This window comes from Pelobates fuscus, chromosome 10 (genome assembly GCF_036172605.1).
Source record: "Pelobates fuscus isolate aPelFus1 chromosome 10, aPelFus1.pri, whole genome shotgun sequence".
Classification (NCBI taxonomy): domain Eukaryota; kingdom Metazoa; phylum Chordata; class Amphibia; order Anura; family Pelobatidae; genus Pelobates; species Pelobates fuscus.
In genome coordinates, this window is record NC_086326.1 from 25,969,338 (window position 1) to 25,993,406 (window position 24,069).

Below are 24,069 nucleotides of genomic sequence, written 5' to 3' on the forward strand. Positions count from 1 at the left end.
ATCCCGAATGTCTGATGGTCATCCACTGGTAAAATATCAACAAACCAATTGGAACTCGATTTCATAAGCCTTAAAAATGATTCAATACTGTTAGAAAACCGTTCTAAATTACCGTATTTTTCGCTCCATAAGACGCACTTTTTCCCCCTCAAAAGTGAGGGGAAATGTCTGTGCGTCTTATGGAGCGAATATGAAGCTTTACTTACCTGTCTTGCAGCGTTGGCCGGCAGCACAGGGCGCACCGCGGTAGTGGAACTTGAATTTCATGTTCCGGTTTCCGGCGGGACTGAAAGGAAGTGTGCACAAGCTGAGTGCGCACTTCCTTTCCGTCCCGCCGGAAACCGGAACATGAAATTCAAGTTCCACTACCGCGGTGCGCCCTGTGCTGCCGGCCAACGCTACAAGACAGGTAAGTAATTATGGGACAAGGGGAGGGGGACAGTATGGGAGAGAAGAATATGGGGAGGGGGATGAAGTCTATGGGGAGGGGGGGGAGATGAAGTCTATGGGGAGGGGGTGGATGAAGTCTATGGGGAGGGGGGGAGATGAAGTCTATGGGGAGGGGGGGAGATGAAGTCTATGGGGAGGGGGGGAGATGAAGTCTATGGGGAGGGGGGAGATGAAGTCTATGGGGAGGGGGGGGAGATGAAGTCTATGGGGAGGGGGGAGATGAAGTCTATGGGGAGGGGGGGGAGATGAAGTCTATGGGGAGGGGGGGAGATGAAGTCTATGGGGAGGGGGGAGAGATGAAGTCTATGGGGAGGGGGGGAGATGAAGTCTATGGGGAGGGGGGGGAGATGAAGTCTATGGGGAGGGGGGGGAGATGAAGTCTATGGGGAGGGGGGAGATGAAGTCTATGGGGAGGGGGGGAGATGAAGTCTATGGGGAGGGGGGAGATGAAGTCTATGGGGAGGGGGGGAGATGAAGTCTATGGGGAGGGGGGGGAGATGAAGTCTATGGGAGGGGGGGAGATGAAGTCTATGGGGAGGGGGGGAGATGAAGTCTATGGGGAGGGGGGGAGATGAAGTCTATGGGGAGGGGGGGGAGATGAAGTCTATGGGGAGGGGGGGAGATGAAGTCTATGGGGAGGGGGGGGGAGATGAAGTCTATGGGGAGGGGGGGGAGATGAAGTCTATGGGGAGGGGGGGAGATGAAGTCTATGGGGAGGGGGGGAGATGAAGTCTATGGGGAGGGGGGGGGAGATGAAGTCTATGGGGAGGGGGTGGGTGAAGACTATGGGAGGGGGGGACACTATGGGACAGGGGAGAAAAAAATATTCTGTACAAACTGTCCCATAGTAAGAAACACTATGGGACAGTTTGTTCAGAATATTTTTTTTCTGGGTTTCTTCCTCTAAAAACTAGGTGCGTCTTATGGTGAGGTGCGTCTTATGGAGCGAAAAATACGGTAGCTACTTTCAGAAATTACCATTATAATCTGTGTTTTATAGGTAGATCATTCTGAAGGTTTTTCTAAAAGTTTTGAATCATTTGAAAAGCATTTTAAATCAAGGCCTTAAAGGAACACTATAGTCACCTAAATTACTTTAGCTACATAAAGCAGTTTTAGTATAGATCATTCCCCTGCAATTTCACTGCTCAATTCACTGTCATTTAGGAGTTAAATCACTTTGTTTCTGTTTATGTAGCCCTAGCCACACCTCCCCTGGCTATGATTGACAGAGCCTGCATGAAAAAAAAACTGGTTTCACTTTCAAACAGATGTAATTTACCTTAAATAACTGTATCTCAATCTCTAAATTGAACTTTAGTCACATACAGGAGGCTCTTGCAGGGTCTAGCAAGCTATTAACCTAGCAGGGGATAAGAAAATCTTAATTAAACAGAACTTGCAATAAAGAAAGCCTAAATAGGGCTCTCTTTACAGGAAGTGTTTATGGAAGGCTGTGCAAGTCATATGCAGGGAGGTGTGACTAGGGTTCATAAACAAAGGGATTTAACTCCTAAATGGCAGAGGATTGAGCAGTGAGGCTGCAGGGGCATGTTCTATACACCAAAACTGCTTCATTAAGCTAAAGTTGTTCAGGTGACTATAGTGTCCCTTTAAATAGGTATCACAACCACGGCCTGTTCTCCTACTGAAACTAATTATTACCATTTATAAAGCGCCAACATTCTGCAGCGTTGTACTAATAAAAGGAAGAGATAATTAAATGAACTTTGCTGCAGCAAGATTAATACAGTGTAGATGTGCGGTCAGCCTGTGTTGAGACATTGTAATTGAATATCTGACAAATGTCTGTATGAAGTTATATGTATAAGTGTTATTTAGCTGGTACAACATTTAGGTAGAATTACTCACTTGAAGTAAACATTCACATTAACACATGAAAAATAAAAGATCCAATTAAATGTATTTAGTATTTTATAATGCCAAGCTCATTTAAAAATCCATAGCCAATACGCTGCTGCCTAGCAACATTCAGTAATAAATGCTTTCGCACTTAACCATCTTTCCATAACTATATGATCCAGAATAGTTATGATTATTTAGAAACTTAGACATTGACAAGGAAATTTTACATTGTAGACCAAAATAGCTCAATTGCAAGATTAAATATTTTTTTAAATTTTTTTTTTTTTTGCAATTTGTCTGTTTTGGTAGCTTGGATTTAATTCATTCTGTTTAAATGTATTACACAAATAAGAAAATTTAAAAAAAACAGACACAAAACAAAACGATCTGGCACAAACTTCACAGCTGTTCCTCATTTAGGTGCCCAAACAGAACATGTGAGGTTTCGGGATAGAATAAGGGTAATTTTCAATAATTCCCTGGATTACAGATTAGCACATATTAATTAACAAGCCCTATATAGCCTGTTATATAGTTCAAGTACTGAGTGGATTAAATTAGAAAAATAATGGAACGTTAAAAAATCCTAATGTGTATTTTGCATGAGATGTTCACGTGAAACCAGACATAGATGAAATATTCCTAAAAGTTTATAAAACAAACCAGTTGGAAAGGGATTTAAAATCTCTATAAGTTTTGCACATTCCTGCTTTAATTACCAATCATACACTGCGTTAGTTTGCATTGCATGTGTTTTCCTGGGACGGTCACTGTTCAATTTACTTAAAAATCAATAGGGGGGAAAGACCATAGGTCACATGCAACCCCCCACTGTTTGTGCTGTGATTCTGTTGTGATTCCCAGGACAAATGCTATTCAAACCAATCACAACTCAGCCTCTGAAGCAAATAGCCCGGTGCAATGCATTCGATTATTGACACATTCCTCTTTTTACAAAACAAAGATCTTCTGTTATTGATCTCAATGTAAAGAGTGTGTGTTCTGAACTGACATGAATATTAGGATTGGTTTCTTGTTGGGACATGTAAAACGTGTAGCTCAGAATGCAGTGGTTAAGAAACTCGAAGAGGTAACTTTCTAGAATAGTTCTTCACATTGCGCAAGATTGCTTAATGTTGCTGCTGAGTTGCGGGGGGAGGGAGGGGATTGGCAGGGATGCAAGTGACGCAATTTGTATCACAGGTGATGGGTACAACTTTATTGGGATCATGGCACCCATGCATAAATCCATTGAACCACTCAGTGCATTTGTGAGGTTTCCTATCTTGAGTGTTCACAAAAGCAGGACAGAAAAAAAAAAAAAAAAATGGAAGGCTAGGACAAGAGTCCAGAAATGATGCTGTCCTGATAAACTGTGGCCAGATGCCAAGTTTTTTTTGGCTTTTATTTTGACCAGTTTATGCTTCCTCTCAAATGTAAGCATATAAAGTGAGCATTCAATGTCATATTTCATATAAACTGACTTTATTTCAGTTTTATATCATTTCATCCTGGTGTTATCGTGTTACTCGAAGCACCGTGATCAATTCAGTGATTTGAAGTGGTCATTGTGCTTGGGGTCTGTATATACAGTGTTTTGCTGTGAAACTCCACAATACACCACAATAGACACCACAATACAGCGTAGTGCATTAGATTTACTGCTCGTAGTTTCCAATGTTGTATAAAACATAATAAACTGCTACAGTGGTTATGGTGCAAGCATGTCTCTGGACCTGTCCCGAATCAGTATCAAACTCTTTGAAATTTAGATTTTGGGGGTGCCCGAATTTAGTCGTGCCTAGGGCAGCATAAATCCAAAATACACCACTGATTATCAGTTCTGATGATTATTATTGCCAAATACACAGAGAGGAAGCACGGTATGGCTGAGATTTGTTTTTTTATAAACCTGTTCAGAGTTTTGTGTACAAACAGTGCACAATTTTCCATGGGGCTTCCCAACATGCATGTGCACAAATAAGGCTAGGCTGGTTCTGGTAGCCGTCATGTTTATAGAATTCAGAAAGGTTTGGAAGTCAAATAAATAAGAAAATCTTCCTCTTCTGAGATCAGAGGCACAATGTGCAGTCTTCATAACCACATTAATTTCTGCAAATAGCTGCAGTTATAAACATGTATGTGCAGGCACACAATGACAGGGGCCCATAGTGCAAGTAGTGGTCATAGGTTGTTATGGTACTTAAATTATTTGCGCAATATTCAAAGCAAAATATTTTCAAGTTTGTTTATGCTCATGTAATTCCAACTAAGCTTCGATCCTCATAAATGCTGTATGTTCTCCATCACAAACTAAACAAGGTAACATTCCAAAATGGTATTCTGCATTCTAAACCATTTCATTAATTTGCCACAATTTTGAACTAAAATGAAAATAATTTAAAATGTGAAATTTTAATCATCACCAAGGCACACAACTTTAAATGTCAGATGATATACAATTAGTTTTATTAGTAATTATATATTTAAAAGAGTATCTACCATTTGGCTTCAAAACACATATTGTGAAATGTTAGTTTTCTAAATAAATTTAAAAAAATGGAATTCCCAAGCCAGTTTAAAAATATAGATGTGAGATGCTATAAATTATCTACAAAGCTGGCATTAATTCCTTAATCCAACTAAAAGCTGCTCGAGTTTAACCCTGTGATTTGTGACAGGATATTCCTTTTTGCAAATGTCTTTTGAAAATAGTCTAAATGTAGGAGAAGGATAAGAGTGCCTAATAGATCAATTATCAGAGTAGAAACAAAGCACTAAGCTTACAGTGGGGATGGTGTGTGACTAGGAGATTTTAACAATGCATTGGTTTTTTTTTTTTTGTCATATATTGGAGGCAAGTGGGGTGTCCTATAGAACAATTTAGAAAAAAAATAAATCGACATATGTACAATACATGCTAAGGGCTTAACTATTGCAGATGAAAGGTTGAAACAATGTGAATTTAGTAGCTCTTCATTCTACAACAATTATGGAAGAGATTTAAAGGTATACTATAGTCACCCAGACCACTTCAGCTCAATGAAGTGGTCTGTGTGCCAGGTCCCACAGGTTTCAACCCTTCAGATGTAAACAAAGCAGTTTCAGAGAAACTGCTATGTTTACATTGCAGGGTTAATCCAGCCTCTAGTGGCTGTCTTCCGAAAATCGCATCCAGCATGCAGAACGTCCATAGGAAAGCATTGAGAAATGCTTTCCTATGGACTATTTGAATGCAGTGCGCATTCCACTCCACTCGGGAGCCGACGTTGGAGTGGGAGGAGAGGTCACCAGCGCCGAGGGAGCCAGACGCTGGATTAAAGTAAGTAGCTGAAGGGGCTTTAACCCTTTCAGCACCAAGGGAGGGGGTCCCTGAGGGTGGGTGGGACCTAAGCATGATATAGTGTCAGGAAAACAAATTTGTTTTCCTGACACTATACTGATCCTTTAACCCCTTAAGGACACATGACGTGTGTGACATGTCATGATTCCATTTTATTCCAGAAGTTTGGTCCTCAAGGGGTTAATGATGAAAAAAAAAAAATACTTTAGAATGCATACCATGGTCCATAAACATCTAGGAGGTAGTTGGAAACAACAATTCTAAAGTAAATAAATCTTATTTACAGAAAGAATACTAATGGTGACGTTTAAAGATACTCGAAAAAGAACATATTTTGAAATGAGTTAGATTTGTTCCTTTCTACTTTGAGTTTCCTGTGATTTCCCAACTTTAAAGGATCACTATAGTGTCAGGAAAACAAAAGCGGTTTTCCTGACACTATGTCATCCTTGGGGGACCCTCACGCTCAGGGTCCCCCTCCCGTGGCGCTGTTAAAACCCCTTCAGCAGCTTACCTTAATCCAGCGCCTGGTGACCTCTCCTCTCCCGCCGACGTCAGCTTCCGAGTGGAGCGGAATGCGCATTCTAACAGTCCATAGGAAAGCATTTCTTAATGCTTTCCTATGGACGCTCTGCGCGATGGATGCGAAATTCGCATCCAGCATCGCATGTGCGCCTCTAGCGGCTGTCAGGAAGACAGCCACTAGAGGTGGGCTTAACCCCTGATGTAAACATATCAGTTTCTCTGAAACTGCTATGTTTACATCTGAAGGGTTAAAACCTGAGGGACCTGGCACCCAGACCACTTCTTTGAGCTGAAGTGGTCTGGGTGACTATAGTGTCCCTTTAAAATAAAATCAGAATATTAGGAAACACTTTAAATTTGCCTATAATGCTTCACAATCTACTAGCTCTAGCTGCTCTGTCTATTCGGATATTTTCTCATAGAGAAACATTTGCAACCCGTGATGCACGTGTTACATCGGATTTTTTTGTAAATATAGTTTTGTTTTGTTTTTTGCAATATTTATTGTTATCGTTTTGATAGATTACAACATATAGAGAAATACAGGTATGTCAGTACTAGGCAAAACTATTAGTACAATACAAAGTAGTAGGATCAGAGTTTTGCATTATATTTGTCAGTTTGTTTCAAATAGTCTCATAAAATAGACAAGTGATTATCCCCATTAGCAATTGTCCAATGGCATTTTATGTGGTTAATACAATCCCTTTCTTTTAGAAATACCGGTAAAGGAAAGTTTATAGAGATGATAAAATCTGAGAATATACCCCCCAACCTTGTCACACTCACCAACCCCCAGCCTGTCACAATCACTCCCCCTCTCTCACAACTACCCCCACACGGTCACACCTACCCTCAAATCCTGGGGGAGGGTGGGCTCAATCTGGCACCTTGCCTTGGGCCCAGGGAAACCTTAATCAGACTCTGAATATAGTCCATCCCCTGCTACACCACCAAGGCAAGGCAGCAGGGTTTTTATTTTTAAGTGTGATAAAATGTATTAAAACAATTCACAGAGCACAGCAGTTAGAAATATTTTTTTCATATGTGGATCCCTGTCTTCATCTAATCACTCACCCAGTTATAAATCCCTCTCTGCTCCTCCTCTCCCACTCGTGCCTCCCTTTTTCCTCATCCTCCCAAAATGCTCACCCATCTACTCTACCTTACCCTACCACATCCACTTATTCCTCCAAGACTCCCCTAATTGTATCACTCTGACTGATTCCTCCCTCCCTCTACTGCACACACATCACTCACAGCTACCAACACATCCAGAACACATAGATCACACACACAGACAGCTACAACACTTACAGCCACCCCACACCTACACAAAACACAGCTCATCCCCTCAGAGTTGTAAAAAAAAAAAAAAAAATATTCATCTAGTATACAAAAAAAAAAGTAATTATATATATATATATTGATTTGAACAAGTCCTGAGAGTGCCATCTTGTTTTCCTTTTTTGTATTTTGCTGGACAAGCACCGGGCATTTATACATTTGGTATTGGAGTGCAGGATTATTTTTCTTGTTATATATATGGACTCGGGGTGAAAATGTCAGCTCGCTCTTTCACACCCGGACCCTCGGGTATGCTGTATCGCTCTTGTACTGCCAAAGAGGCAGGTGCCAGTGCCGCGTTATATGTTGAGCAAGCTTGCCAAGAGTCTCTCAAAGTTAAATACCTGAGATTTCATATGATTGAATAAGAATTTATAGGACATCTTCATACAGCTCAGCCCTGATGTATCTGTGCAGTATGGTGGTCAAGCCCACTCACTAATGGGGTTTTTTCAGTCCCTTTTCCGTCATTCAATTACCTTCCTTCACTCCAATCCTTAAAAATTCAAATAAGGTGCCACTTAAAATTGATGTCCGGTTTATCCTTGCTCCTCTGCTTTTCGAGAACTATGCTTCATAATGGGTGCAGGGGGGGAGGGATGTAGGGACACTAAGCACCATAACCACTGCAGCTCATTATTAGTGTTTATATAACAAATAATCTTTGATAGGTTCCCCCCAGTTTGTGTTGTGCACACCAAGGTCGGTCCCAGAGCTCAGGTGACACAGAGTCAATAAGCACAGTCCTGCATGTTTCTTTAAAACAGCAATGTTCTACATTGCACTGCTAAGGGGTGCAGGAACACTGCAGCCAGACTACTTCAATGAGATGAAGTGGTCTGGGTGCCTATAATGTCCCATTCATTTTGAATTTTATTTTAAATCCTGGCAATTCTCACTTTATTCAAAGATGGCTAGGTTGTTTGAACAGGGCCTTCTTCACCCCTTATCTGTGTCAATATAATTGTGTACTTCAATTGCTTGCTGTAAAATATATTCTAGAATTGCAAAATGCTGGGGGGAAAAAAAAAATTTGGTGCGCTATACAAAATTATAATAAATTACCCTGACGGAAATATAAATGATCCTTTCAGAGCAAGTGCTCTATTAAGTTTATACTTTGGCGAAAACAAATAGACAAGTTAAACAGTATGCCATATAAAATTAACAAAATAAAACCACACAGTATTTAAGCAAAGAAAAGGTTTATTAAAAATGAAGTGCATAGCACTCATTCAGAAATCTCAGTTGTGGCAAAATTGGGCAATTTTCCATATATTCTGATGAAAAGTCCACAACATTTTGGCTTCTGCTTTGAAACGGTTCTCATAATATGTGGTAACATCCTTTTTTGAACAGCTGTAACAGATCACAGTGCACACATACCTTTGGCTGTTTAAATCATGATCATGTAGTTACACAAAAGAAGGCAAATCTACACAATAAATAATAAAACATAAGGGGCCAATATCGGGAAATGTTATAAAACTAGAGAAATCGCCGTAAAAACTGAGACGCTCACATTGATTGCTCCACTCGGCCCCGAATTGCGCACCATTAACAGTGCCCCCATAGTGTATTCAAGTTGGTTCTTACTGCCTATATTGAAAAAACAAAAAACCCACAAATGAAGATGGAACATGTACAGTAGCAATGTAAGTAAAACATCAAATCCATACATTTCTTTTCCCCCAACCGCTTTAAATCCTCTCTCCAAAGAACAATTCCAGTGTTCGCAATTTGCTCTTAGGTAACAATGTTCCTGTTGCTCAAGCATTACAAAAAAAAATAAAAATTTTTTTTTAAAAATAAAACAATAACACTACCTCTGTTGCATTGACATAAAATAAAACATCAAAAAAAAATAAAAAATTGGCTCACAGGTCAGTTGAAATTCAAGTTGTCATCTCTAAAAATCGGACGGACTATGGTTATTATCATTATGAGGTAGTTAAAGAAAGAATTTTATAAAGTCATCATATGGAATGCTACGAACACAAAAATCAGTTACCCACTTTGTTCTGGCGCTACCGAATTGTACATAAGCTTTCTAAAACGTTACTGTATAAAGGATCAATTTCAAAAAAAGGGTTAAGAACAAAAAAACAAAAACAAACAAACATAAAACTAAACACTAGCAAGACAGAGAGGGGGTATAAAATATATCCCTGTGACTTTAGGACTTCCAATCCAATACTAGTCTAGATCCATTCCTAAATTTAAAATAGAATTAACAAAGGGTAACATGAAATGGGAAACATTCTACACCTTGGTAGCCTGCCTACTCCCCATAATTCTCCTAACGACTTTTTTTTAACCAATTGTAGCAAATTGCAAACTGTACTAGATAAGGCCAAATCAATGATATGATTCTGTGTCATTATGCCTTTAAATGTAATCAACATGTTATATAGGTATATAGATTCATCTAAAGTACAGTATTATATTCCCTACCTATACAAAAAACAAAAAACACTTACTACCAAGAGGTTTAGGTTTGCTTTCCCCGAGTCACATTTAACCCCCCTCTCACAACAAAATGAATAAAGATCACTACATTCTCTAAAATAACTAAATTTAGATGCTGGGTTAATTGTTGAAGGTTATACATTTTTAGGAATGCTGTACAAATATAAAATTAGACCTTAGCTAATAGAAGCGACTCTTAACACGTTAAACCGTATGTTAAATATACACCAGCAGCACGATGGATATATATTATTGATTATTTCCCTGAGTTAGTATGGAATTATTGCTTTATTTCCGGTGAGGTATAAATTGAATTAGAACATCACGGTTAATAAGTATTCACCTGTATAGAATATTATAATTACACAAAGCTGCAGTGATTGAACCCCTAGATTTTACATTTACAGACATACATTTCAACGTTATAGAACCAAAAGCCACTTTTAAAAATGCATTTTGGAATTTGGAAAAATATGGCAAGCACTTTTTTTTTTTTAAACTAAGGACCAATGACATGACATATGGTACAATTTGAATATCCTGTCCTTAAAAGGTTAATCCACCATAACAACCTTGGCTCTTAGTTCAGATTATTGTACTAAAGCCTACTACCCCGCAATCTGAAATCATAGCTTTCCCACGGCCAGTACAAAGTCTTAAAATGTGTACGCACATCATGTCCAAAGAGATAGTACTGGTACCCTCATAGTTTTCTATGAGTGAGCCTGCACAACACACTTTGCGGCTTACCATTTGCTTGCAGGGCAGATTATTTTTTTAAAATAATTAACCTACTTGTGACAGTTCAATTACAAATTTGCCCTCATAAGGAGACGTGGTTGAAATCCAACCTGGGCTGTTTAATTACCCTAGGGCATCTACCCGTGTGTTTCAGCAGGAAGCAAATATGGAAGAAGAGAAGGGAAGGGTGATGGGGTGAGAGAAGAAGAAGAAAAAAAAAAAAATTATATAAAAAACAAAACACCTTCCTCCACTTCCAACCTCCTCCCCCTGCCCCCCCCCCCACAAAAAAAACAAAACAACCAAACCAACATTTTTTTCCCCCCAAAAACAAAATGCTTTTTAGAAATAAACTTTTGCTTCCCTTAAAGCAAAAACATTTTTTTGTTTTACTTTAATGGCACCTCTAAGAACATTAGTTGTGGAGCATTTGAATGTAACACGCTATAACATACGCTAACCACAGTACAATGTACACAATTAATACTGCAAATGTCCTTCATAGAAAGAAGCCATGTTGTGTAATACACGAGTTTCCCTGATTTATCCTTTTGTAGGCCAGACGTTCTGCACTCTAGCAGCTCAAAAAGTGGTTTGGTTCTAGAATAATATAATGTAGTATAAATCCAGATTTATCATCTTTTTGTAACAGACACTTTGTGGCATCTTTAAGATATACTTCTGGAAACATAAAAAAAATAAAAATAAGGAAGAAAAAAAAAATATATATTTCCAACTTGACTTTCGCCTTCACAGTATGTATTGATCGGCAGTTAGTTCCGTTTTCACATTTGCTGTTATCACCTATCGAAACATTGTGTAATGCAGGGGTAGTGTCCGTTCACTTGGTAGCTCCTATTGTATGAAATGCCTATGCAAGGCTTCACTTCTATTGGTACAGTAGCTAACGACATGCTGCCAGCAGTCTGTATGTGACCCCGGGCCTGGATGATAGGTGGGTTACTGGATGTACAGGTTTGCAATGGAAATGTTGATGAATGGGCGGTTGATACAATCTGTGGACAGCTTTGCTGCTGAGGTGCTGGGTGGTGAAACGGCAGCTGGTGCGAAGGCTGAGACTGCAGATATTGCGGGATGTGCTGTTGCACATGCGACTGTGGAGGCGCAGGGGACGGAGGAGGAAAAAGACACTGCGTTGCTGCATGTCCCAGTTGTACCTTATGCTTGTTAGCTTCCTTGACATCCCCGTCATGAGCACTGAAATAAAGATACAATTTACGAGGGTCATATTTGGCATATTTTAATTCCCTTATTGGTAAGTAGATGTGAAGATACTTTGTATATCCTACAGCTATTGGATAAAACAAAACAATATATAGGTTTGTATGCATCAATATAGCTCCAAAATAAACAAACACAAAACCCACTAAAAAAAACCACTAGTAAAATAAAAAAAATAAAAATAAAATTTTGCACAATAATAAATGGAATTTGGTGATTTGTACAGTCTACATGTGAAAGTATTAAAATCGCTAGATATTTTTTGGTGTCTTTATACCATATACAGAAAATGAAAACGAAAAAAACAAAAACACAAAAATAACTGTACAAAGTCCACATGATATTAGGACCTTCAGGGCAGAATATAGGAAATGTGTTATTGCAAGATCCTGAATGGGTTTAAAAAAAAAAACAAAACAAATTATGCTTCATGGCCATCATAACAGACTTAATATATCTATGGTGCCCCAATTTTGAGTCACCAAAATAACTTAATGTACAGTCTGGAGCCAAGCTCTGTCCACTGACAACCTGTATATGCTCCGATTCCAAGATTCTACAGGGGTTACTTCTAGAGAGGCATTCTGGAGCACAGGTCTAGATGTAGAGCAATCGTCATGGAAACCAATGGAACATTGTTCTACATTTAGAATTTTGCAGATAACTATATTTTATACATAAATGCTGCTTGCAATACTTGCATTGCTATAGGGGAGATTCTAGAAATTCAAGTAGTTAGTTAGTCATATTAATTTAGGCAGGAATCGATGCAGTATCTTGGGCTTTTGTATGCCAGGTATAAAAATACGCTGAATTTTGACATTTACCAACCAGGGCAACATGAAAGCATTCACCGTAGCATTACATGCTTCCACGGTTATTGTAATCTGGGAGTGCTGATGCAAAGACTGTGCCCATCGTTCCACCCAGCCTTCAAACCTGGTGCACTCGCTCAGAAAGAGCGCAATGTGAAAACAGATGCTGCTGTAGCAGTGAAAGGGTAACCGTATACCCAGATGTAGTACAGACATTTAATACAGCGTGTGTGTGGAGCACACAGAAATCTGAGAAGTTAGCATCCTGTGGGTGTCGTTTTGATTATCCATCTGCCCCAGCCATGGAGCCTCCTCCTGTTTTTGGATTCACACTGTTTCTGCAACGCGGGTTGCAGAGTACATTACAAAGGGACTGGAGAAACATGGGAAGACGCTTTAAACAAGACCCTGGAGGTCTTCTAAGAATCTTAGTGGGAGTTAATGAGGAAAAACACTATAAAAACAGAAATACATTCTTAACCCCTCAAGCACCAGATGTTGCAGAGATTGCAGAGATTTAAAAAACGACAATCAAGAGTTATCCAGGGAAAAATTAGAAAAGAAAGACACCTTCACCTAACATGTGGATTAACGTTAAAATGGATAATGGTTTGCAGTATGGCTTTGTTTGTATAAATTGCCCTGTAAATAAGGCAGAACAGGATAGTTACGTAGGTATATTAAAAGGATAAACAGTGCCAGAGGTACCATGCTGAAGAAGTTGCATTTAAAAGGAGAACGGTCACTGAAAAACCATCTATAACTTGTGTTTGGGCTGAATTTAATCCAATTTATATTAAAGACTTGGCAAATGACCTTTTAATCAGTTTATAAAATGCAAATGCAGGACAAACATTAAAAGTGAAGAGAACAGAAACATCGTTTCATTTCTCCGTCTGCTTTGCTTTTTTGCTGACAACGAGGTGCAAAGGAGAGAGCTTATAAAACAATGGATGCCGAGGAGTTTTACATTTAAAAGTTTAGTTTTTGATACATCACAAATACATATTAAATATAGGGATAAGTACACAAAACATTAAAAATCATGGGTTGTAATAGTGTCCCTTTAAGAATGTGATGGCAAGTGGCAAATATTCCTTAGCTTGGACACTCCCCGTTTGTCCCTTGAAAGAGGCATTTGCAGAAAAGTTTGGGGGGCGTGGAGGGAATGCACGTGAACAGTGGGATGACACTAGGGAGAAGAAGGCACCATAACTGCTTCAAAGTGAAAGAGGATATGGTGCATACAGTGCAGTGTGCCTTTAAGGTAAACCCCTCTTCCAAACATATGGCACAGCAGACAAATACAACAACTTGCAAGACTGAAATAGATGTAGACAATTACCATAACGAAACTAGGCAATACACTTGCAACTCAACTCAGAATACTTTTACATTTTCCTCTATTACATAAAAAAACCAAAAAAAAACAAAAAACAAACAAACAAGAAATAAACCAACCACGCAGGCCTCCACACACACACAAAATCATTTCTCCTCCTCCTTTTTATCCCAGACCTCATGCTCTATAATGACCCTTGATCAATATTACAATGTGTCCATATGCGTTAAAACCAGACCACTTTAAAAAAAAAAAAACAATAACTCCCTGCCCCCTCTCAAAAAAAACCTAAAACGTACAAGAATTATATTAAATCAATGATGCCCCACAAATTCGATGGTACTTACACCAGTAACCTCTCGATGCAAGGCACAAGGATTTCCCAAGTATACACAGAAAGGCGATTTAACCTTGAGGGCCAGGATGGCGAAAGCCGCAGGATAATTCTAGACGCCGCTATGCAAGCAGCTGCCACGAGCGATGGAACATAATTTAAAAACATGTGATCTGCAAAAAAATGAAAGCGAACTATAAGATCCAAAGCACAGGAGAAAAACAAAAAAAACAAAAAAAATCCTCAACATAATAACAATGCCAAGGTGGATGTACCTTGCAAAGAAACTTCTAGGAAGTAATCAGCATATTTCGCCATGTAGATCTTTGTCTTCTCCAGACAGATCATGGGCCAGCCATCATGGAGGTCAGTATCCTGAACAGCAATGGACAAGTAGTATTCAATAAAATGGGCTGGCGTTGGGAGGCACAAGTTCCACTCGAAGGTCTCTAGCAGCAGAAGCTCCATGTGAAGTAGATTCTGTTTAGTTAGCACCAAATTCATGTTGGTCATGCACCCCAGGCTATTCAGCTGATCCAACTTTGGCACACGATCTTCTTTGTCTTCAAATTTACCTGAGGAGAACAAATAAAAGATTTAATAAGTAGCGTCGAGGTCCATGATACATGGTTTCTCTCGACAACCAACCATCATTAGTAAAGTGTGAAAACACTGTAGGTTTGTGGAAAGATGAAAGAGTAAAGACGGTTTAATAGAAGTTATCGTGCCTTGAGGTAAAGTATTCATTACAGCTTAACAGCTGGAGGGGTGAATGGACTCAAAACTCAAATATGTTCCAGAATATCATGCGAGCCTACAATGCAGGGTGTAAGCATTTTCATGCCCCTATATTTCTGCATGAACCCTTAGCGAGATTTTGCTTAGTCTCCCCTGAAAGTGACAGCTTCTCTTGCCTTCACCCCAGTGAATTTTACTGAAATCCTTACTGGGTTGAGCACTATAACAGAGGTAAGAATGAAACTTATGTACGCAGCACTTCTGTGTTCCGAGCGACATTATTACCCATGATGCTCTAGAAAATTCAATACATCTGATGAGAATGCAGAATGTACGCATGCATGACAGTGTGTCATGCACGCAAGTACCCTCACTGCAGTATGGGGGCTTACAGTCTCTTGCATGGCATGTCAGTCATAAGAATAAAATGAGAGCAAAAACCGCACGTTGCAGTTACTTTAGGTAGCAAAAGCCCACTGCTAAACTCAGCCCTGACATCCACAATCTGGGGGGAGCCGATCTTTAAACTCTCTAAAATACAGATTTTTTTTACTACATTAAAAATATAGGTACACAACACTCCTCAATATCTAAATGTATGGAAGTTACTGCTCTTTTTAGACCCTCGAGCACTTGAAATACTCTTAAAATTTCGACCTAGGGTTTTTTGTGATTTTTGTTCTATCAAACTAGTTACCACATATTTTGTGACAATATTTATTGTTTTGTCCCATAAAAAAAAAAAAATACCACACGATCTGTTCTTTGATCCAGCATGACAACAGACCAGGGTTACAAGGTGTTTGTGAAACAGTAAGGAATTGGAAGATGCATGTTGTTACATTGTATTCAAAAGAGATATAATTGATGTATCTCACTTTCTTTGTGGACCTCTTAGGTGGCACTATGGCGTAGAGGCGCGCACTAGCTCCCGTCAAAACTCTGCTAAGACACCACCAAATTCAATACAGATGGCGCTTCGCCCATACGCTCCTGGTCCTCAAGGACGAAGACAAACATCATACACGATATGGCCGAAGCTAAGGCGCTGGTGACCTCCCTGAACATACCTCAGGACACTGGGTTAAACACAGGGCCCCGTGCAGCAGAGCAAACACCCCATAGGTTTAATCCGGCAGCGGTGGCACCGTTCATTCCCAGGAAGCCCCATCTAGACCCTCCTGCAGTGGACACTACCGGTGTCACTAATCGGGCACAATGTGCACACACCATGTTTATTTTGTGTTATGTTCCGCTTTAGTTTTAACGCACAGCTAGTATAGGGTACTTGCGCCCTGTCCTCCCTTAGCGCGATAGGTTATTCAACCTAAATATCCCATTCCCCCCTCTCCCCCACCTTTATGCAGTATCATATGTAGTTATAGCCGTAATAGCCTGTCTAAGGTGGTGAAGCTATAAACCACATCTGTCATCCAGTATAAGACTATTGCCGCTTCCACTACAGAACCTGTAACCCAACCACTGACTACCCACGGTGCAGTTTAGCCAGATGACCCCTATCTGAAACTAAGTTGTAAACTAGAGATAGAGATATATATTTGCAAAGTATTTTATATCAGAAGTATGCCCTAAAGGGATACTCCAGGCACCCAGACCACTTCTGCCCATTGGAGTGGTCTGGGTGCAAACGCCTATCACCTTTAAACCTGCAAGTGTAATTATTGCAGTTTTTATAAACGGCAATAATTACCTTGCAGGGTTAAGTCCTCCCTTTAGGTCGCCCCCACCAGCTGACGTGGGGGAGGAGCATGACCCAGCGCAGAGTGACATCGGCGCTGAATTCAGGTAAGTCACTGAAGGGGTTTTAACCTCTTCATCAACATAGGATGGGAGGGAGAGGGGCACAAGTTTTCCTGGCACTGGAGAGTCCATTTAACAAAGAACCTATTTGTTTATGCATATCCACTCTGCCAGAACAAATCTCTTTTATGTGAGTTGATAGAGAGAGAGATATATAGATATATATATATATATATATATATAAAATTTTATTTTAATAAAAAAAAAAAAAAAAGTATAATTGGATTACATGGAATAAAGGATAATGATTAACGAATCAGGAACTGTGCAACCTCTTGCCCGGCCATTCTAGTACTAGCTACCATATTTAATTATGTTATTTTAAGCTTAAACAATGAAGAGGTTTTAAAGCTAGAGAACAGTCTTTTTATAGGTTATGGTGCTAGGGGACTCCTCTGTCTGCTGCTTCTCTACATTCCATCACTTACAGCTGAAAACATTTAAAATTATTTTTATTTTTTATAAAAATAAATCCTAATATCTGCAAATTTAGCAGTGTTGGAGGTCCCCTTAATTTATATATTTTTTGTCTAATTGTTGCACAATTCCCTTTTTGCTGTGAAACAAATTGTTGTGAACGTATTACCAAAGCCAGGGAGTATGGAGAAAGCCATTTCCATCAAAAGGTTTGACATTTGTTTAAGTGCAAACAGTGAAGCACTTCTTAAAGATGCCAACCTCCATGTGACCTTTACAGAAACAATCTAGCTAAATTCTATAAGGAAACCAATTCTATCCTATTACTCTGAATATTCATTGCTCCAACATTCGAATGCATTAATTGGCTAGACAAAAGCCATCTCAATAAGATTAATGTGCTGTGTGGGTTTTGCAATACATTTTATTCAAATATATGCAACACACAGCAAATGATAACAGCGCGTCTTAGTGACCAAAATGCAGTTTTAAATTAACGCCACTTAATAGTCATAAAAATATGAGCTATGTTAATGTAGGGGGGAGGGATACGAATTGGCAGAACAAAATAGGTCTTTTAATTAGAAAGTAAAATCAACAAGAATAGCTACACAGTTGGAGGCGCACCACCCTGTATTCAAAAGGACTCAGCCCTTCTAACCAGCACATGGATCCAATAAAACAATTTTAAATCAGATCTTTAAAAAGAATCAAAGTGATTCAAAGAGATTTCACTAAACTGAGTTTTTGGGGAATTCAAAGTGAATTTAAAATTAAAATTCAGACTAAAAGAGCTAAACATAAAACATAGCTAACATGGATTAAATTTTTTAATTTAGTTATTGAGGCACAAAACTTGTAAACTCACTTTGAACTTCTGACAAGTCACAATTTACTTAATAGCCTTATAGGGTACTTGGTTAAAAAGCAGGTCAGTAGGTTGCCAATGCTGAATATCGCTTAGATTTCTCAGCACTCCAAGTAAACAAGGAGCAGTCTCACTCTGGCAAACGAAGAAATAAAGTGATTCATTCTGAAACTCAAAGAATATAGGCGCCAATCCCCACCCTGTGTCATATACGCGTTTTCAGACATTTCTTACGTATTAGTCATGTGATAAGTTATTAAAGCAGCAGAGACACAGAGGACAATCTTGGCACTCTGAGCATTTGGCAGCTTCTTTTCCCATAACAGTTATTAGAAATGTAGTTCATTAACATCTCTAGTGCAAATATCATTAGCCGCTGTGGATTATGATTATGAAGGAATTAGGTTTGGCTGAGAAAGTTGAAAGATTACATAACTCAATAGCAGTGTTTTAAAAACTTATAAATAAATAAAAAAATAACAAAAAACACAAAACAATTAAGATAAAAATAATGAATATTTGTAGCTCACCAAGTACATCATTTCTATTAAAAACAAGACACACACACACACACTGCAATACAGTTCTACAGAGTCTGGTAACTTGCAGATAGTACAAGTCATGCCTCAAAATTACTAGTCGCCTTCAGTGGGTTGGCGATTACCCAGGCTCACAGCAGCAAGTAACTTGCAACGCATGGATAATCGTGTTAAACAAAATAAAAAAAAAATGTAAGCCCTGTAGTGACAAAATGTCAAGATTAAAAAATGTACACACCAAGTGGCATTTCACACACTTTATGCATTATGTAGAAAGTGAATTAGTAGGAAAAAAAAATGTATATATCCAGCTTAACGAACTGAAAATCTATCCAAGCTGATTTTTGGAGTGCCCCTTTAAGGTGTGATTAGTATAAAAACTAGAGGGCTGCTATAAGAAAATCACACCTTAAAAAAAAAAAAAAAAAAAGTCAGGATTTATAAACACACCTGACTTTACTGGGAGGTGATTAAAACATAATTTTGTGGAAGTAATTAAAGATATATACAAAATCAACAATGCACCAAAATTAAAAGACGTGAAAAAAAATAAATAGAAGAATTAAGGTTTAAATTTTTTTTTTTTTTTTTTAACAATTACAAATTACTACACTTCTTTCCCCTGTTCGATATAAAAGAAAAATTATATAAAAAAAAAAAGGAAAAAAATTGTCATATTACAGTTCAAAGAGCATTTCGGAAAAGTTCCATTCAACTTCACATAATAATACTTACTTGCTAAAAGCAAGCAGGATAAAGCCACAATATGTAGCTGTTGGATAGAAATGTCATATCGGTCCATAAACAGATCCAGCAGGTAAACCGCAAGGTGTCGGGCTGTTGGGCAGAGCTTAAAACGATTACTGACGATAGCGATCAGGTCTGCAAAGTAGCGTCTTAGGGTCAGCTGCGGAGACTGCCCTTTGTAGGAAGGAAGCCTTAGTTCCTAAGTAAACAGAGATAGCACAAAGATTAGGAAACATTGCTATGATTACACTAGGAATTTTATAACATCAGTAAACTGAAAACATCCAGGGGAATGTGAATTGGGGAGAATTGACAAGGGAATTGCAAACATTGTGAACCAAAGTAGCCAAAACAGATGCAGTGGAAAAAATAAACATTTGGGCCTTAAACTTTGTCTTTGTCAGTTCTCCACAATACCCAGTTGGAGAGGAGAGGGAGAGAATACCATAAATATTCACAAAAATGTGATGTTTCGGGAATTCATAGTAAATTTCAACAAAATTCTCAGTCACCGATTTTTTATTCATTTGTGTAAAATTGGAAATTCACACTGTACGGAATAGACCCCTCAAAGCAATGTCTTAACAATTACATTCCTTTATCGGAGCTGGTCCATCAAAATGGAATTAAAGAAATAAAACATTTATAAAATGATTTCTGAACTTTAAAAAAAAAAACACAAGAATTGTGAGATTTTGAGTTTGAAATAGCTGGGCATTTTAAACAGCTCCGTTCTAAAACAAACTAAAAAGATCAAATTCCGCTAGAAGAGACTGCTGTAAACCAAATAATGTCTACCAGTCCATTACATACTGTATCGCAGGCATACACTGTTACATCATCATGATCTATTACCCCTTCGACAACTAAAGTAAAATTTTCCCATAAATGAAAGTTTTCTTGGCTTTGGATTTCAAAAAGGCTTCTCTTTTTATTTTTGAAATGATGCTGCCACTATATATCAGATATTTAATACAATTTATTCAGGATTGCAATTCACATCAACCCAGCCAAGTCTCTGGAGGAAGATTAGAAGACTTTGAAGTGTTGCATGCTTCTCCTCTATTTTAGCATAAACTTAAACCAGCTACCTGATTGTTCTGCAACTTTCAGCTCAATCACAGCTGGATGTTCCACTCCACCCATTGTAAAAGCTATTTTCCCTTGTTCTACAATAGGAATGGGGGTGTAATTCACCAAGCAGTGAATAAGTAATGAATTGACAGCTGGGGATTATTCACTAAACTTGTTTAGAGTTTTTGTAGAGTTGAGAAATGAATTGCAAAATTGGAAAAAAAGTAAAAATAAATCACGTATTTCTATCACATTGAAATACTGCAAAATATGGCAATTGTTTCAATAACATACGCTCTGATTTTAAGGCGATCCATTAATGTACCTTAATGTTCCTTTTCGGCTATGCAAACATTAATTTATGGAAAGAGCAAGTGGATTGCAAAAAAAGATTTGAGAGAGAGAACGTGCAATCTCAATGGATTTTGTGACAGTTAATTTCTTAAAGAAGTATGTAGCTCTACAGACAAGGATATGAGTGCATGAAAAATAAATATGCATTTATTAATTTCAAATTGTTTAATAGCATGCAATTTAGAGAAAAAACAAAAAACTAAAAACTAAAATTTCACAAAATTTTGTTTACAAAGCACAGATATTTGGGAGCACTAAAACAGTCCACCAACAATTCATTAAATAGAGTTATTAAAAAATAATGTTCTTTGCTACAAAATAATAAAATAAAACCTCACATTGTTTTATTCTATCCTCATACATCTAATCATTTATTATGTAGGTAATATGCCAAGAGCAGCAATTCAATTGTCCAGATTATAGACATGCTTGGCGTGTAAGAAACCACAATTCATCAAAAATAATTAATGTGAGTTGCCATGGCAATATAATCCACTCAGTTGAGTGGCCGTTAGAATTAAAAAGGAGGTGGCAAAAAAATAAAAAGAACAAATGAACTTAAATGATGCAAGCAGCTATATGTTACAAACCTCACAAACTTCTAAGTGACCAGTTTTCAGCCTTTCAACAATTAAGATTAAAGTGAAAATCCACACTACGCTCAATAAACGACCTTTGCAAAAACAAAGGGAATATGTGTGTTTGAAATGCTGGCCAGTTTGCGGTTATGAGGGATGTCCCGGCCTGCTGTTGACTAACAAAAGGATTTAAAACCGTGAAAATCTATTTGCTGCTGCAGCACCCCTCTGCCTGCTCAGAAAGTATGTTCAAACAGATATGACCTGGGGGATCTGCAGACACCATGCTACTTAACACTGCAGTGTGAAATGGGAGAATTGGGAAGCTACCAGCTGGTCTAAGCAGAGCACAGCCAGGAGACCCACAGGACAATAAGACACCAAGACCCAGCCCTGGGGCAATATCCCTTACAGGAGGATCAACTTGGGTTATTACCTCCCATGACAGAATTTTAATTTAGTACAAAGGAAGTCAAATAAAAATAAATAAAAAATAGATATAGACAAAAGGAATTGAAATAAAAAAGAAAAAAAAACACATTGACAACAATTATTAGAAAAAAGATCAACTCTGATCAAATCAAAAACATAGGAGAACTATATTTTTGTTTCTACAGCAAAAACACAGAGGCCGCTAAAATTCTTATTTATGAGATGAGAGGGTGCCATTCTATATGAATGTAAACACAGACCACACACAGGCAATGTATCTAAATGATTCATTCTCTGGGACAAGACAGACATGCAGGTAATAGGACATATACTTACTTTATATCTCAGTGTCTGATGGATATCAGCAGCTAGCTGCCCCTTCCACCATAGCCCCTCCAATTCCATTTCTGGGGTAATCAGAGGGTTGAGAGCAGCCAAAGTCACTCCTGGAACATAAAAGGTAAGTTGGAATGAGCAGGTTTACTCAAGGGAGCTAAATTCAAGTACTTGTTCAGCTTCAGTTTACATACAAAGAGTTCCTCAAATGTGATCTTACATAAAACCCTACCCCTATCCTTATTTGCACTTAATTAAAGGCAACCAATGGATTAACCCTTCAGTCTCGAACAAGGGGGGTGGGGGGAGACCTTACTCAGCCCACCTGTAATCCATTCAAATAAAAAAAAAAGTGGAATTTCTACAAATCTACATGTTTCTGCAATTGCCTTACAAGGATAAAAATTTTTACAAAAACAGAAAAAAAATCAATGTCCTTCTCTCTATAATCTAAAATGTAATTACTCACAGTAATGCATTTATATAGTTTAAGAATTAAGTATTTTTTTTTAATTTTTCATATTTTAACTAAAGCAAAAATGTTGAAATGCCAAATAATATATTTTAGAAGACACAACACCAAAATCTCTAACCCCCTACTCCAAGTTGTCATAAAAAGAGAGAGTCAGAGAATGTTTAGAACCAAGATCAACAAACAGAAATTAAAGAATAGATACTGTATCCATCCATGTTTTTTTTGTTTTTTTTACAAAATAAATAGGGGGTAAAACATACTGAGGGCTGATTTAGTGGGATGCAAGTTAAGATGTTAGTAATAATATTTACAGATATTATATTATTGTGGTGGTGATATAATATACACTATATATGCACAGGAGGTATATATTATATTATATTATATTAATTCTGGGTGCAGGCCAGGCTTGCAATGAGTACTAGGAGAGGGATAATCAGGGTCACACATAGTTTAGATATGTGGGGGTCTCTCCTATAGTCCCCCTCCCCATAGAAGTTCCCTAAACAAGCCCCATGTAGCCCCCCAGCTCCCTCCCCCCACAAACCTGAGTCAGTGATGAGCTCCAAGACCCCCAGCTCATGTCGTGGCCCCCAGTCTGCGAGCTGCCCCAGTCCATCAGTCCGCCTGGCTCACACCATCCATTGTTAAAGGGCCGAGTTCCAGCCACTGTATACAAAGCCCTGCACTCTCACACATGCCGCTGGGACCCTCCGCCAATCACAGCGCGGCTTACAGTCGGCGCGGCGCCGGCCCTCCAATCGTGGCTCGCGTGACAGATCGGCCGCGGGGGACTCGGGAACGCGATGCCAACCGGTCATGTAGTTTGGGTCCTTCGGGGAGCCGTAGGCGTCTCAGTTAAAGGGACCGAGTGAGGGCAGGGAGCGGCCTGGGCTGAGAGGGGAGGGGGGGGAGAGATTTGGAGATGGGAGGGACAGCGTCTGGTTGGGACAGTGTCTGGTTTCAGTCAGGGGCCAGCTGTGCTGTGAGAGGATGGACCAGGCAGGGATTGTAGGTTACATAGGGACACAGTGCCTAATATTATTATTATTATTATTATTATTATTATTATTATTATATATAGGGTTATTCACTAATAGGGACACAGTGCCTATTATTATTATTATTATTATTATTATATATAGGGTTATTCACTAATAGGGACACAGTGCCTATTATTATATATATAGGGTTATTCACTAATAGGGACACAGTG

The 24,069-nt window shown here is 38.7% G+C and overlaps 1 protein-coding gene across 1 annotated transcript; it reads right to left on the reverse strand.

The window, feature by feature from the left end:
* Positions 1 to 11,078: 11,078 nt before the first annotated feature.
* On the reverse strand, positions 11,079 to 23,553 carry CCNJ (cyclin J). Its single transcript, XM_063433634.1, has 6 exons — positions 23,401 to 23,553; positions 22,379 to 22,488; positions 19,593 to 19,803; positions 14,750 to 15,049; positions 14,488 to 14,647; positions 11,079 to 11,959 (listed from the first exon to the last, which is right to left on the reverse strand). The coding sequence occupies exons 2-6, from the start codon at positions 22,445 to 22,447 to the stop codon at positions 11,542 to 11,544; spliced, it is 1,158 nt and encodes a 385-aa protein (XP_063289704.1). The 5' UTR covers positions 22,448 to 22,488; positions 23,401 to 23,553; the 3' UTR covers positions 11,079 to 11,541.
* Between the last annotated feature and the right edge of the window lie 516 nt (positions 23,554 to 24,069).

Coding starts and splice junctions, on each gene's coding strand:
- CCNJ (XM_063433634.1), bottom strand. CDS start 22,447: ATGGAATTGGAGGGGCTATGGTGGAAGGGGCAGCTAGCTGCTGATATC. Junction 15,050..19,592: donor ATCCTGCTTGCTTTTAGCAA/GTAAGTATTATT, acceptor TGTTCTCCTCAG/GTAAATTTGAAGACAAAGAA. Junction 14,648..14,749: donor CCTAGAAGTTTCTTTGCAAG/GTACATCCACCT, acceptor ATTTTTTTGCAG/ATCACATGTTTTTAAATTAT.